We start from the raw sequence: 15,316 nt of genomic DNA on the forward strand, positions 1-15,316 counted from the left end.
AACAACATCTATAAATCTGTCAGTGACACAACTTGTTGGCAGAATCGCACATGGTAATAAGGAAACATATAAGAGTGAGACAGATCAGTTGGTTGAGCGGTGTCACAACAACAGCTTTGCACTTAACATTAGTAAGACCAAAGAACTGATTGTGGACTTCAGGAAGGGAAGTCAAGGGAACACACATTGAGGGTTCACCAGTGGAAAGGGAGAACAGTTTCTTGGGTGTCGACATCTTTGAAAATCTTTCTCAGGCTCAATGTATTGACGCAATTACAAAGAAGGCATGTAACCTGCTATCGTTCGTTTGAAGGATGACCTGGGGCCACAATAACTTTTTTGGTACTTTCAGAGAAATAGAGAAAAGGCAATTATAAAGTGCAATGAAACTATTTAGGTATGTGGTACTTCAGAAACCTCACAATCTTTATATGGTTTTCTATCCCTGGGGAAATGTATTAGTTTGTTTATTGGTGTGCCCACAACTGAAAATATAGTCACCACAGAGAGAAATTTGGCAACAATCTTTTCTGCGTTATTCATTACACATCACTCCAGAAGTTGTAAGTACCATGGGCTGCACTTACACAACTCATGTGGTTACCACATCAGATTTAGATCAAGTAATGTTCCCTGTTGAATGCTTCTTTTAAGTATTGTGCAAAAAGACATTTTTGGGTACTCCCTCAGACATTGTGATTTTATACTGAAGATCCAAATGTAGATTTCATGTAATTACTCCCATATTTACATAATATCACTGTTGAAAGACATTCAAATGTCTAGAGAACAAATCAGGAATGGGATGAATTACTTTCCACTAGTCTGGGTGACTGCAGCTTCAACAGCGACAGAAACCAGATAAAACAAATATTTTAATTAGTGAACCAGTCCTAATATCCTTTTTTTGTTGGCATAGAATGGCTGCAGTATGTATCATCTATAAAATTTACCGTAGTTATTTGTCCAGGCAACTTTGACCGTCCCTCCCGACCCCATGACCATTATTCCTAAGTAGGAAAGGGGCAGTGGGTGTTCGGAAACACCACTAACTGCAGGTTCTCATCAACTTGCACACTATCTAATCTGGAAATATATTGCTGGCCCTTTCAAGAAGGCAGTTCCAAGACAATTGCTGTATGCCCAGATCCTCTACCCATCCACTAATCACTCGGCACTAACCTTCCCACTTGTGAACTTCAAAGCTCTTTCCCATCCACAAATCCAACTTCAACTTCAAACCTACACCTTCTGATTCACCCCGGTCTTCATAATTTACATATTTACATAGAGTCCATGAACTCCACTAAAAACACAATAATCATCCTTCTCTTCCCCTGCCAGTCAATAGATTAGTAATGTGACTGTGGGTTCCTCTCCACCATCACCTCCAGGTGAATGGCAAAAAGTAATAATGCCTGCTCAGTGGCCTCAGAATATATGTATGTTTTCAGCCACATGATGGTGAGTTACTGGCGTGCCCTGCTTCAACAACCTAATACACCTGATGAGGCACACTAGAATTTCTGGACACACAGTCTCTGAAGGACAGATTTAGATGGTTACCTGGTGCATGGTAACATACTGTAGGTTCATTATTCATATCAATGATAGTATTTAACTTGTATACTATGGAGCATTTTTATTAACAAAGAAAACAAAATTGCAATTTGTTCCTCCAGTCTTTCATATGGAGCAGCTAGTGCAGAAACAAATATCACTGTGATGATTGTACGCTCTAGTATCAATTTTTTGGTGACAATAAAGTATTTGTATTGTAGCCAGTTCAAACAAATATAACCCTAGAGGACATCATGATAGAATTACTTTTCAGTAACTGCAAACTTCATGACACGCATAATGAATCATGTGGAAACAATATTTGTGACTTACGTGGCTTTCTCAAGTTGTCCTGCTTTTACATTCAATTCTCGTTTCAGGCTCTCCACTTCAACTTTCAGCTCAATGTTCTGAAAAGTAAATGATTTGATGAGCTTTGATAATTGAAGAACGACAAAAGGATTCACATTTACCTTAAATCTTTTATGACCTCAAGGTATCCTAAAGTGCTTTACAACCATGTATGTACGTTCAACATATTAACATTGTAGTAATTTTGTAAATTTGGTAGTCAATTTGTCCCAAAAAAGCAGTGATAAATCCTGAGGTTATTTATTGTTGGTCATGTTGTTTAAGGGATAAACCTTGGTGAGAAAAATGTGACTGATTATATTTCCAAGACAAAATTAATTCTGACTTGGAGAAGCACATGCTAATCAGAATCAAAACAAAGTGGTTGGAAGCAAATCATGCTTGATTGAATTCCTTAATGAAAAAGAAAGTTTTCAGGTTGTGCACAGATGTTTTATAGTTTGTGGAAATATAGCAGAAATATGGATTGTTCTCATTGGAGCACAAAAGTTACAAAGCCAATAAAGATATATGATGTAGTGAGAAACACATTCGTTCATTGGTTGTCCAAAGCTGAAATTTAAAATAATTGACTCAAGAACTGGAGATAATATTTCTTTACACTGGAATTGTCAACATCTGAACACACTCCTTGAACAAATAATTAAGTTAGATACAGTAGAACTTTTAAGAAATATATTTAAAAATGCAAAGAAAAACTTGCAGATTTAGGGTAAAACCTGAAGTATGGACCTAAATTGTACATCTGTTTTAACAAGGCACAAAGCAGCAGGTCTTAGAGTCTCCTTCTATGCAACAAATGTTATGATTCTATCTTTGGACAAACACCCACACTCTTCTTCAAATAAAGGATTCAAGAGGGCAGACAACACTTTGGTTTAATCACACTTGAAAGGCAACATCACAGAGTATCCAAGTTTTAGTGTTTTGGGGTCTTTTGGGTCTCCTGACTTTAATTTTGGTGCAAGATTCAAGTTTGAAGAAATTGGTTATAGCTCTCCTTGATGTTTTCCTAGTGTTAGAGTGGACAATTGGGAGAAGCCCTTAGAAATTTCAAATACAGGCTATCCTCAGGTAATGTAAGGTTCTGTTTTTACAAAGGTACATTAAGTTGATTTTGTCCATGTCAGAATATACAGAAAACTATTGTACTATATACAGAAAAGTATTGTAATGAATAGCATCATAAGCATATAAAACTGATAAGAAAGAATGGAGATAAGAAAGAGAGTAAAATAGTTCTGCGATTTGCAGGAACAAATGTATGTATGTACAACATTATATGTAGGACTTTAAAATCTAATAATATTATGCGAGAGTGTTCTTACGTTAGGATTGTCTATAGACCAAGTATTCTCAATCAAGGGATGGCCTGTGTGGTCCATCAATTTTACCCTTGCTTTCCTCTCCATGTGTTAGGGCTTACACACAATGCATTTTCTAAGTGCTCTTTTGAAGTCAAACCCTTTGTCTCACTTGTTCATTGTTGCTTTAAACATTAAGCTACATAATGTGCTGATCAAGAAAAGCATATTCTGAATATGACTAGAGCACTTTCATCACCCTGATCTTTACATCCAGCCCTTTGGAATTAAGTTGTGGTGCTAGAGGAGTGGGTGGGTGGTGGGGGGACGGGGTTGTCAGTAAGTGTTCAAACATCATTGAAAGTTGGGAACTGAAACAAGCCTTCCATCTCAACAACCGGAAACTTTATCAATAGTCAGGGAAATTTACACTGAAATTAAATAAAGATGATGTGAAGTTTGGTAAATTGTAACTCCCAACATGATAGTAAAAGACAAATTGCTATAAGAACTTAGCAGGTCAAACAGTATCTGTGGAGGCAAAGGGATGGCATTTCAGGTCAAGACCTTTTATCAGCAATGAGTGTGTAGAATGAAGATAGCCAGTATATAGAAATGTGAGGGTGAGACAGAGGCTGGAAGGTGATAGGTGGTACCAAATGAGGCAGGGATGATGTGCAGATGAGCCAGGTGCGTGTGCAGGGGTGGAGGAAAGTGTTGAGATAGATAGTTCTGTGTGATTGATAAAAACGTAAGAAAAAAGTAGGTAGGTGAAGCCGGGGTGGAGGGGGAAATAGGAGAGGGGGAAGGGTAAAGACAGAGGCTGGAAGATGATAGGTGGAACCTTAGTAATAGGTCATCCAAGACTACTACAACCTTGCTGTGGTTTGGAACTTGTGTGCCTCAATGACCTGGAGAGCTATGTTGGGTTGAGTCAGGACTTTGTGCTTTGGCTCTTGGTAGGGTCACCCATGCCAAACAGGTCAAAGGATAGAAGCCAGTCCTCCATGTTCAGGGGTTCAACTCAAGGCCAACAACCCTGACTGGTAAAACAAAATTGTTGCGGAAACAGCAATGGAGAATCCTTCTACATCTGTGTGTGGTGGTATTTCTGAGTCTCCACACATAACTTGCATGACTGACAACAGTGAAAACCGAGCTACTGACATGAGGAAGGAAGCCCTGAACATCACCATCGCTGCCCTAAACACCAGAGGCATTACAAGCAGTAGAGAGAAAGGTGTAGGTGGGATAATGGGCAGATGGAACAGTGGGTGGAGGAGAATGATGAGCCAAGGTAACAAGGGGTGGGGCATGATGGAAAGGGGTAATAGAGAGCCTGGAAGCACTAGTGGGAATGGGAATTGGATTACCTGATATTCTAAAACTTGCTGTTCATGTATTTGAGCTTTAGGCTATCTAAGTAAAATATGAGCTGCTGTTCTTCTGGTTAGTATTTGGCCTTACACTGGCAGTACAGTAGGCCAAGAACAGACAGGTTTGCATGGAAAGGGGAGTTGAAATGACCTGCAAATGAAAGCTCAAGGTAGCCATTAAAGGCAGAATATAGGTGCTCTGCCAAATGGTCTACACATGGTCTCACCTGGTAAAGGAGGCCACCAGTACAAGCATCGATGCAGTAGATAGCTCACCTGAGGATGATCTGATTGGAGGAAGTGCATGTGAATTTCTGCCTCACCTTCAAGAGCTACTGAGGTCCTTCGATGGTAGGGAGGGAGGGAGGGTTTGGAACAAGTGTAGCGTCATTTCTATGTTTGAAGAGGAAAGTAGAAAAGGACAGGGAGAGGTGAGTGGGATGGAAGGGGCAGACTAGAGAATCACAGTGAGAATAATTCCTGGGGAATACAGTAAGGAAGGGAAGAGGGGAAGACATTGCTGGTGGTGGGATCCTGCTGGAGCTGATGAAGGATGAAGTACAGATGTAGAGACTAAGGGGGGGGGGGTGTAAAATTGATAGTTTGTTGAACTCTGAAAATATTACTACAGAACTGACACCCAGTGATAGCACTTGTGGATGATAAACCAAATATTTTTCAGGTTAGTGTAAATGATTTGGCAGTACTTTCAGTTGTCATTTTCCTTTCCAGATGCACAAGGATCACACCTCTCCCAAAACACTCTCATGTCATAGGCCAATGGGTTTTCTGCAGAAATCAGCTTTCAGGTACTGCAGAATTTTAGGTGCCCTGATATTACTCAACACAAATCCTTTATACTTTGACTGATGTGAAAGATTTAAAGATCTTTTGCAAACCTACTGAAAATTGACCTTGCCATCCCTGTTTTAATCACTTTATTCATTCACCATCCACATGGACACTCACTGGACTCAATGACTTTTTAGGGAAACCACTAATTGAATTTATTTGTTAATTAGAACATGTTCTCATCAAGATAAACAGTATATTTAACATTAACCATGTGGGAAAGCTTTATGCCTTTGACATTCAAACCACTGGCTACTGTCCAATAAAGATACTGGGCAGTGTAAACCACCACTCTCCAGTTCCAGCTGCTTTTCAGATTAGGACAGCATGCCGCATGTAAACTCTCTATCAAGCAAGTAGAAATAGGGGAGGGTAATGTTCAATATCATTTAAATGCAGAATATAAAATAAATGCATTGCTCTTCCAAGTCAGTTAATTTCAATTCTGGTGTCTGTACTTTTTTTTCCAGAGTTTTTAATGTTGTTGTTATAATTCCAGCAGCAAAATCAAATTACTGGATAATTCAGTTTTGTATTTAAAAGTTAGAGGTAGACTCTAAATTCAAGCAATGCTCCTATGTAACCCCTGAATTTATTAATACCCTCCTTTTCATTTATTTCTAAGGAATGACTAGCATGCAGTTACATTTTACAATTAAACCATCATAAGTTGCAGGAATTGACATTAGCAATAGCTTCTATATTTAGATTTGTTGTCTCCTCAGCAACAACTCTAAGAATAAACTCAACCTGGGATAAATATGATGCAGAACACTCCCATTGGCTGGTAGCTCTCAAGTACTTGAGGCAGATTTTGTGGCAGGTCAGTAATAGATCTGTTACCACATTTGTCATATTTACCATCCACCTAGGGAGTGTGCAACGGGGAATACGCTGCGGAAGAGGGAATACCTTATGTCTAATGATATTCCTTTGATGTTAGCCCCTTTTATAGTGTCGAGGTCTAGCTACATAGTCTTTATCTCTTCCATTTCCCATGTCAGTTTGAAAATCACAGCCTTAAACAGAAATATGATTTTATTGAAGCTTGCTATTTTTAGTGCCTTAGTAAGGTCATCACTAGAGACCTCAGGTACTGTCTGTGCAGTTTGAGTCTTCTCTCTGTAATTGTATGGGTTTCCTCAGGGTGCTCTAATTTGTTCCCACATTCCAAACCATGCATTATGCAGTTTAAGTAACAACTACAGGTTACCTCTTATTATAGGTTAATGACAAAAATAAAATCAAAGGGCAACCTTTGATAAAGTCAAAGATGGACATCTGTGAGAGAAAGTAAGTGACAGGTAAATAAGAAGAAAGGTAAAGCTACATGGACTTATTAGGTTGAATAGCTCCCAGCTCCATGATGTGTAAGTGAAAAGCAACAACTGTCACGCATTTTGATTGATCCTGACATAAAAATGTTGATAGGATATCTTGCAGTGGAAGACATAATGCCAATGATCAATGTTGCTCTAACCTGGCATTTTTATCTTTTTGTCAACAGTTTTTTTTTACTGAGAATTGATGTCTCACAAGGATTTTTGTTCCTCCCAAATTCAGGACACAGAGTCCTATCATAGATGAGTGAACTCAGCAGAAACTGGTAATCAGATTTAGAGCGGTTCTGAGTACAACTCAGCACTAAATTAAGGAGTGATCTGCTGGCTGAACCGCAGGACTGATTTAAAGATATGTTATGTAAAATGCAGAACACAAGCTTTAGGTGACTGCAGCAGTGGATTAAGAACACAATTTGCCTCCTTTTTGTCACAAGAGTGCAATATTCAAATACAAGTGAAAACTACGTCTCAAAATAGCTCTTCTACTCTAACCAAAACCTCCAGAAACACAGCTGACATACAAATTTACCAAACTGGTTTTTCCCAGCTTGGCTGTTGGATCAGAGTAATACTCAAGCATGAATCCAGCTGATAATTAACATGATTCTCCCTTCAAATCTTATTTTTTCATATGTTTACAAGATTCATCTGTAATTCTGAAGAGAGTCTTAAACAGCAGTCTATCCAAAATAAACTACAATTTTAGACAGTTACGTCCAATTAATCATAATTTGAGCATGCTGCACATGCACCACCCAGAAATCTGCCCAAAGAAGAGGAAGATGGTGATTTGAGAACCCTTTGCCTGATTGACTACCCAGGCACATTAAAAATAACTGGTAATGGTATCACGCTGCTCATGTAACCTAAATGCCTATCAGTGCTTGATGAAGATAAACAGGGGCACTGAGTAGGGCAGAAAGAAAATATAGAGTTGAGATGGGGATGTGGAAAGAGGTTAAAGACTAGTAAAAGAAGAGTATTGAAGGCTTCTAAAAAGAACTTATGTAGGATACGCTTTTTATTCCATCCAGCCAATTTTCTCAAAAGATGCATGCATATTACTTGCACCGAGGTGCTGGCCTCCAAATATACTCAACCTACCACAGCATTAGCAGACTGTCATAGAGGTACAAAAATCTGCCATCAGCTCACCTGTGCCAGTCCTCAATTACTTATACTAATTCACTTCCCTGGTCTTGGTTCAAAGCCTTCTAGACCATAGTGTTTTCTAATGCTCATCTAAATACTTCTTAAATATTTCAACCACCTTCTGGGTGAAAAATAAATTTTCTCTCAAGCCCCTTCTAAGTCTCCAAATCATTAAACCTATATCTTCGGGTCATGACACTCTCTATTTACCCTATCTACTCCCCTCTTAATTCTGTATCCCTCAATTGGGTTGCTATTCCAGCCTATCCAGCCTTTCCTCATAGCTGAAATGCTCCACCCTGGTTACCACTCTAGTGAATATGTTTTACACCAGGTGCAATCGCATTCTTCTTATACTGTGGTAACCAAGCTGCATGCAGTATTCCAACTATGCCCTACTATATTATCTGTATATAGTTGCATCACAATTACTATTACATTCTACACCACAGCTAATGAAGGCAGGTATTCTTTTTAGCGTCCTAACTACCTTATCCACCTGCATTGCTGCCATCTGGGATCTTGAACATGTACAATGGTTCCACAATGCTTTCTGGGGTCTAATCACCCACCGTATATATCTTAGCTTAAATGGTCCTTGGGAATAATGTGGCACCACAATATAAATATATATGGATTCGGCATGCGTGTCTGCTCATATGGTAACAGCGACTGCACATCAAGAGAGAAGTTAATGTAGAAGTGACACACATAAAATGCTGGAGGGACTCAGCAGGTCAGGCAGCATCCATGGAAAGGAATAAAGCGTCTATGTTTCAGGCTGAGACCCTTCATCAGGACTAGAAAGGAAGTGGGAAGAAGCCGGATAAGAAGGTGGGGGAGGGTAAAGAGTACAAGCTGGAAGGTGAAAGGTGAAGCCAGGCAACAGGGAAGGTAGGTGATTGGGGGAGTTCTTCCCATATTGCATATTCCCATATCCCAACCTCTTCAAGATTGGCTACTTTAAATTATAACTCAGAGTAGGTTAATAGCAAAAAGAATCAAGGGAGAGTTGATTGGTATGCGTGAAAGAAATAAGTTGCAATGCGAGAGGGAAACAGGGAAAAGGTGAATTGTCCTCATGGGATTGCTTCCCTTGGAGCAGACATGAACCTCATAATGACGTTGAAGGAAGGCATTCAACCTGTAAGTATAAGAAGATAACAGAGGTATCACGTTGCAATAATCTGTTTATGTTTGCTTCCTTTATTTACAGGCATCCAGAATACAGGTAGAACCTTGGTTTAACTTCTCATTAAAACATTGTGCCAGTGTGTAAATCTGGGACAAATATAGTTCAAACACTCACCGACCTAGCTACCCAGCATGCCTATACATCACATGTGTTAACATCCATCCTAGAACTCATTCACTTTCCTCTAAAAATAATGGTGAGGAAGATGGACATAGTGTTTGATTTATACCCCATAAAAATACACCACCTGGTTTCACATCATTCAGGGCACAATTTTGAAAAATAAATTGTAATGGACTTTTACCTTTATTTGAAATATTTCTAACAAAATATGAATTGTTTGCTTACAACATTAACAGATGAAATGACAAATTAAAATAATATATCAAAAGCAGGTGTGACAACTTTATGACTCCTTCTAATATGACAGTGGATTTATAAGACAGTGTAAATATTGTAGCTTTCCTTCAACACACCCTACCCTCCATCCTCAGCACTTAATATATTGCCCTATTGTTAACCTTTTCCTTGTTTAATGTGAAACAATACTTTGCTTCTTTTTACACTTTCTGCCCAGTCTAGATAGGCAGTGGCAGAAATGGGTTGGGGAAAAGTACGAGAGAGGGGTCTCAAAAATGATTTTTTTTGCAGGGAATTGTATAGTAGGAAAAGCAGAAAGCAGAATAGGGTTCCACCCTTGTAAGAAAAGCAAATCATTTACCAGGTTCTCTTTATCAGGTTTTCTTCCACAGATGCTTCAGCCTGCTCATGGATGTTAAAATGTTGACAGCAATGGATTGAATCCCTAATTTGAACATGCTAATTATATCCTGTTGGTTTTAGTTGGGTGGTTTTACAGTAGGCTAGGGAGTCTTTTACAGTAGGCTAAAATCAATCATTATGAGTCCTACAGTTAGTAGCTGCAGACATTAATTAGCACAGCCCATTTTAACTGCTCACCTACTCACAACATTAAAATGCCTCTGAAATTTCCACAGATTGTAATGAATTTGGTACAATCTGCATCTTAGCAAGTGATTACATGTTTGCCCACTTCAACAACACTGAGAATTGCACAAATGCATATGAAACATGTAAGTTAACTAGCTAGCTGTTAAATGATTACACCAACAACAGTAAACTAATACTGGTCACCAGACCACTTAAAAATTGTGAATAGCTGAACTCAACATAAAAATTGATTCTAGATTTAAAAATCTCTCATAGTCATGAAAAGTATTATATTTATAACAAGCCTCTGTCTAATACATTCAGAAAAATAAGATTCCCTAAGCTACACTGTAAATAAGGAAGAATAAATGTGATGTTTTCCCTGCTTATTCTTTTCATCCTTTATGACGTAAAATATATAGAACATGAACTTGGAATTTACTCCTTAAACCTCTTCCTTACTTGTAGCTAAAATGCTTCTGAAAATTTATGTTATTAAGAGCTTTCTTTACTTTGTTAATGACAATCGACAAAATGCTTTTTGAGTAGTTACAGATCTCTGTTGTTGACCCTCTCTTATTACACATTATTTCTGCAGCTTTTAAAAGATGTCTTCAATCCTCTACGAATTGGCTCATTTGGTAAATGCAGACTTCAGGAAGGGGAAAATCGGAAGAACACGCACCAATCCTCACTCAAGGGTCAGCAGTGGAAAGGGAGAGCAATTTCAAATTCCAGGGCGTAAATACTTCAGGCACATCATATTGATGTAATCACAATGAAGGCACACCAGTGGCTTTACTTCATTAGCAGCTTGAGGAGTTTCAGGCATGTCACCAAAGACTCTAGCAAATTTCTAGATGTACAGATGGATGGTGGAGAGCATTCTGAGTGGTTGCATCACTGCCTGGTAGGGAGACACCAAGGCACAGGGTCATAAGAGGCTTCATAAGATTGCAGACTCAATCAACTCCATCACGGGCATAACCCTCCCCAACATCGAGGACATCTTCAAAGAGTGGTTCCTCAAGAAGGCAGGACCCTCACCATCTGGGACATGCCCACTTCTCATTACTACCATCAGGGAGGAGGTACAGGAGTTTGAACACCTACACTCGACATTTTAGCAACAGCTTCTTTCCCTCCACCATCAGATTTCTCAACGGTACATGACCATGAACACTACTTTGCTACGCTTCAGTTGCACTTTTTAATATATATTTTAACTTACAATAATTTGTTTTTCTTGCACTATACTATTGCCACAACATAGCACATTTCACAATTAATGTCAGTGACAAAAACTGTGATTCTGATAGAACTAATCGAGAGTTCCTTCCTAAATCCCTACAAAATGCCCTTTCGCCATTAAACAACCATTGAAAGTCCACTTATTTGACCAAATCTTTAAATGTTCCCCCTGGTCTATGTGGCATTAGTGCAATCCCTTTTCAGTTTGCCTTTGACTGGGTAGATATCTATTTGTTCACCCATTCATTGTCAGTTTCTGTAGACAAGATTAAAATTAATCAAATGTATTTCTATGCTAATGATTGTTAATAACAATATCTAATCAAGTTGTCAAGATGTACAAATAGAGACAATTTTATTTTCCGAACTGAGATATTCTTAAAATGTGCTGAGAATTCAAATACAGCAAAATAAAAATTTCTTCCAGATATGAACATGTCAGGAATTAAAATCTTAAATTCTATCAGGTATGAATTAAGCTTGATATAAAATTCAACCAGGTGCAGGCATCCAGGTAAGAACACTTTCCTTTTGATTAATGACCAAGAGGGGGGTTAAAAAAATAATTAAAACCCCTGCATTGATTCCTGGTTATTTTATGTAAATATCTATCCTAATTCATAGAAGGTTATTGCAGATAATTGAGGTCATGCACTATATTTTGACAATTATCTTCAAACTGTAGGGATGGAATTGCAGTTTGCTGGGAGAGCTAATTACAATTTAAAACAAATTTATTGTCAGATTGGAACTGTATCATAGCCTGGTGTGGGTATACCTTTCAGCATTAATAATTCATTGATATAACAATGACTTTTAAATCCTCTTAATTTTATTTTCTGCTTTTACTCTCCTAAACTTTCACGTACTACTTTAGGTAGAGAGCTTCACAAATTTCTCTGTAATCTTCACATTGTATTTGCCCAATACGTTGCATATTAGTTATGACTAACTTACCCTGGATAAAGGTACGGAGTGTCTTATGTTTTTGTGGTAGAGCAGTTGATACGCGGAAATTAATAAAGGGGTGAACATAAACATTTGTATCTCTCCAGCATGCTTGTTCATTTTTCAACGTATTAGGTAAGAACTATTGTATTTTTGAGATTTTGCAGAGAATTTATTTTCAATATTTCGTCAAAACAGTACAAGCAGGAAAGTCTCTTACCCTTTTGTAGATATCCTCATTGCTGTCATCATATTTTTGCTGTATTCTCTCCTCCAGGAAATAGATCCGGAGCTTGAGGCTGAAATTTTCTTTCTTTAAGTCATTTAGATGCTGGGAAAGAGTACGATAATCGTTAGACATGGCAGGTGACTCAGCAGGGGGCAAAAGCCCCCCCACCTCACTCAGTGCAGTAACATTTCAAAATCATCTGTTAGAGGTAAAACCATTGAATCATCGTCAAAGTTGTAGAGACCAACTTAACACACAGTTAGTGTGCCATCACAGCTCGTGTACGGGTACGGTGAAGCTGAAAGTCTTTTTTTATCTCAAAGAGGAATGTTAGGAATCTTGAACAGACCAGCATGCTGCATGACAAGTGGCACAAGTGATGTAAATTGATCTCATTGCTAGTGAGAAACTCTACTAGCTTCACAACACCTTATTACTTACATATTGGTGGGTGCCTGCTAGACTTCTTCTTCACTCTCAGCAGTACTGTATACAGGTTGAACAGATTGCCTCAACAATTGCTGAGCATATTTTGGGATTAAACAATTCCAATAAATAAATTTTAAAGTTCAAAGTAAATTTATTATGGCACTATATGTTACTCTGAGATGAATTTTCTTACAGGCACTCATAGTAAATGGAAAGAAACACAATGAACTATCGCACACGACAGGAACAGACAAACAGCCAAGTTGCAAATGGCATCAAACTGCAAACACAAAAATGAAATAATAATAAGAATAAATCAACCATGAATATCGAGAATATGAGTTGTAGAGTCCATTAGAGCGAGTCTGTAGGTCATGGAATCAGTTCAGTGTTGGGGTGAGTGAAGCTATCCCTTCTGGTTCTGACTGTACCTGAACCTGGTGGTGTGGGTGCTGAGGCTCCTGTACCTTCTTCCTGATGGCAGCAGCAAGAAGAGGTCATGGCGTGAATGGTGGGAATCCTTGATAATGGATTCTGCTTTCCTGTGACAACGCTCCTCAGTGGTGGGGAGGGCTTTACCTGTGATGGACTGGGCTGTATCTACTACTTTTAGTGGACTTTCCTGTACAATGGATTGGTGTTTCCAGACCAGGCAATGATGCATCCAGTCAATATATTCCCCAATGCGCATCTATAGAAGTCTGTTAAAACTTTAGATAATATGCTGAATCTGCACAAACTTCTTAGATTCCTGATTGAGAAGTTACAGAACCTGGGCCTCTGTACCTCCCTCTGCAATTGGATCCTCGACTTCCTAACCAGAAGACCACAATCTGTGCGGATTGGTGATAACATCTCCTCCTCGCTGACGATCAACACTAGTGCACCTCAGGGGTGGGTGCTTAGCCCTCTGCTTTACTCTCTCTATACCCATGACTGTGTGACTAGGCATAGCTAAAATCCCATCTATAAATTTGCTGATGATACAACCATTGTTGGTAGAACCTCTTCCTTTTTAAATCTTTTTATTAATTTTCAAACAAACATAAGAGAAACGGTAAGTACAGAGAGCTTGAGAGTACATAATTAATAAGGCTAAAGTACAAATACAAACAGTTAATGACCCAAATATAACAACCTCCCAAACTCATAGTGTGTTACAAAAAAATGGAAAAATGGAAAAAAAAACCCTAGAAAAAAAACCTAACCTAACCGACATGGGCTGTTGTATCATATCAAGTATACACAGTAGTGTCAATAACTCCGCACCTCTATCCAAATAACTAAAGGTGATAAGAAAAGGTTCATGAAAGGTCAGTTTAACTCATGAAAATATTGAACAAATGGTCTCCAGGTTTCTTCAAATTTGACTGAAGGGTCAAAAATGACACTTCTAATTTTTTCTAAACTCAAACAAGAAACAGTTTGGGAAAACCACTGAAATGTAGATGGGGGATTAATTTCTTTCCAGTTCAGTAGAATAGATCTTCTAGCCATTAGTGTGGCAAGTGCGATTATCTGCCAAGTTGAGGGGGATAAACAACTGTTATCCACCATTGGTAAGCCAAAAATTGCGGTAATAGGATGAGGTTGCAAGTTAATACTCAAAACTGTTGAAATGATATTAAAAATATCTTTCCAGTATTTTTGCAAGCAGGGGCAAGACCAAAACATGTGAGTCAATGAGGCTACTTCAGAATGGCATCTGTCACGGATTGGATTAACATGAGCGTAAAATCGAGCAAGTTTGTCTTTGGACATATGAGCCCTATGTACTACCTTAAATTGTATTAGGGCATGTTTGGCACAAATAGAAGAAGAGTTAACCAACTGTAATTTTCTCCCATTGCTCTGTATGTAAGGGACATTGAAGTTCTTTTTCTCATTCATTCTTAATTTTATCTGACATCCCTGGTTGTATTTTCATGATCATATTATAAATGATGGCTACTAGATCCTTCTGATAAGGATTTAAACCTAGAAATTTTTCCGTAATATCAATTGGGCATGAATTCAGAAAGGACTGTAACATAATATTCAATAAATTTCTAATTTGTAAGTATCTAAAAAAATGGTCTCTGGACAAAATTATATTTATTGGAAGCTGTTCAAAAGACATAAAACAATTATCTGAGGATAAATCACAAAAACATGTTATACCCCTCGTTTTCCATAACACAAAGGCTTGGTCCATATGAGAGGTTGAAAAAGAAAGTTAGATATAATAGAACTTGATAAGATGAACTTATTCAAACCAAAAATTTTAGGGAATTGGAACCATATTCGTAATGTATATTTAACTATAGGGTTAGTCATTTGTTTATTCAGTTTGGAAAGAGCAAAGGGAAGCGAAT

General features: G+C 38.2%; 1 protein-coding gene across 2 annotated transcripts in view; it reads right to left on the reverse strand.

Moving 5' to 3' along the window:
* The window catches only part of pde4dip (phosphodiesterase 4D interacting protein), a 422,313-nt gene that overhangs the window by 214,462 nt on the left and 192,535 nt on the right, over nucleotides 1-15,316 (reverse strand). The window contains exons 4-5 of one of the 2 annotated variants that reach the window (XM_073063246.1): nucleotides 12,525-12,635; nucleotides 1,894-1,970 (exon numbers count right to left, since the gene is read on the reverse strand). In XM_073063246.1, the coding sequence (XP_072919347.1) occupies nucleotides 1,894-1,970; nucleotides 12,525-12,635 (188 nt within the window). Of the gene's footprint in view, nucleotides 1-1,893; nucleotides 1,971-12,524; nucleotides 12,828-15,316 lie in introns of those variants that run through there. The other variant, XM_073063248.1, reaches the window with a different exon arrangement.

Source organism: Hemitrygon akajei, chromosome 12 (assembly GCF_048418815.1).
Source record: "Hemitrygon akajei chromosome 12, sHemAka1.3, whole genome shotgun sequence".
Taxonomy (NCBI): Eukaryota; Metazoa; Chordata; class Chondrichthyes; order Myliobatiformes; family Dasyatidae; genus Hemitrygon; species Hemitrygon akajei.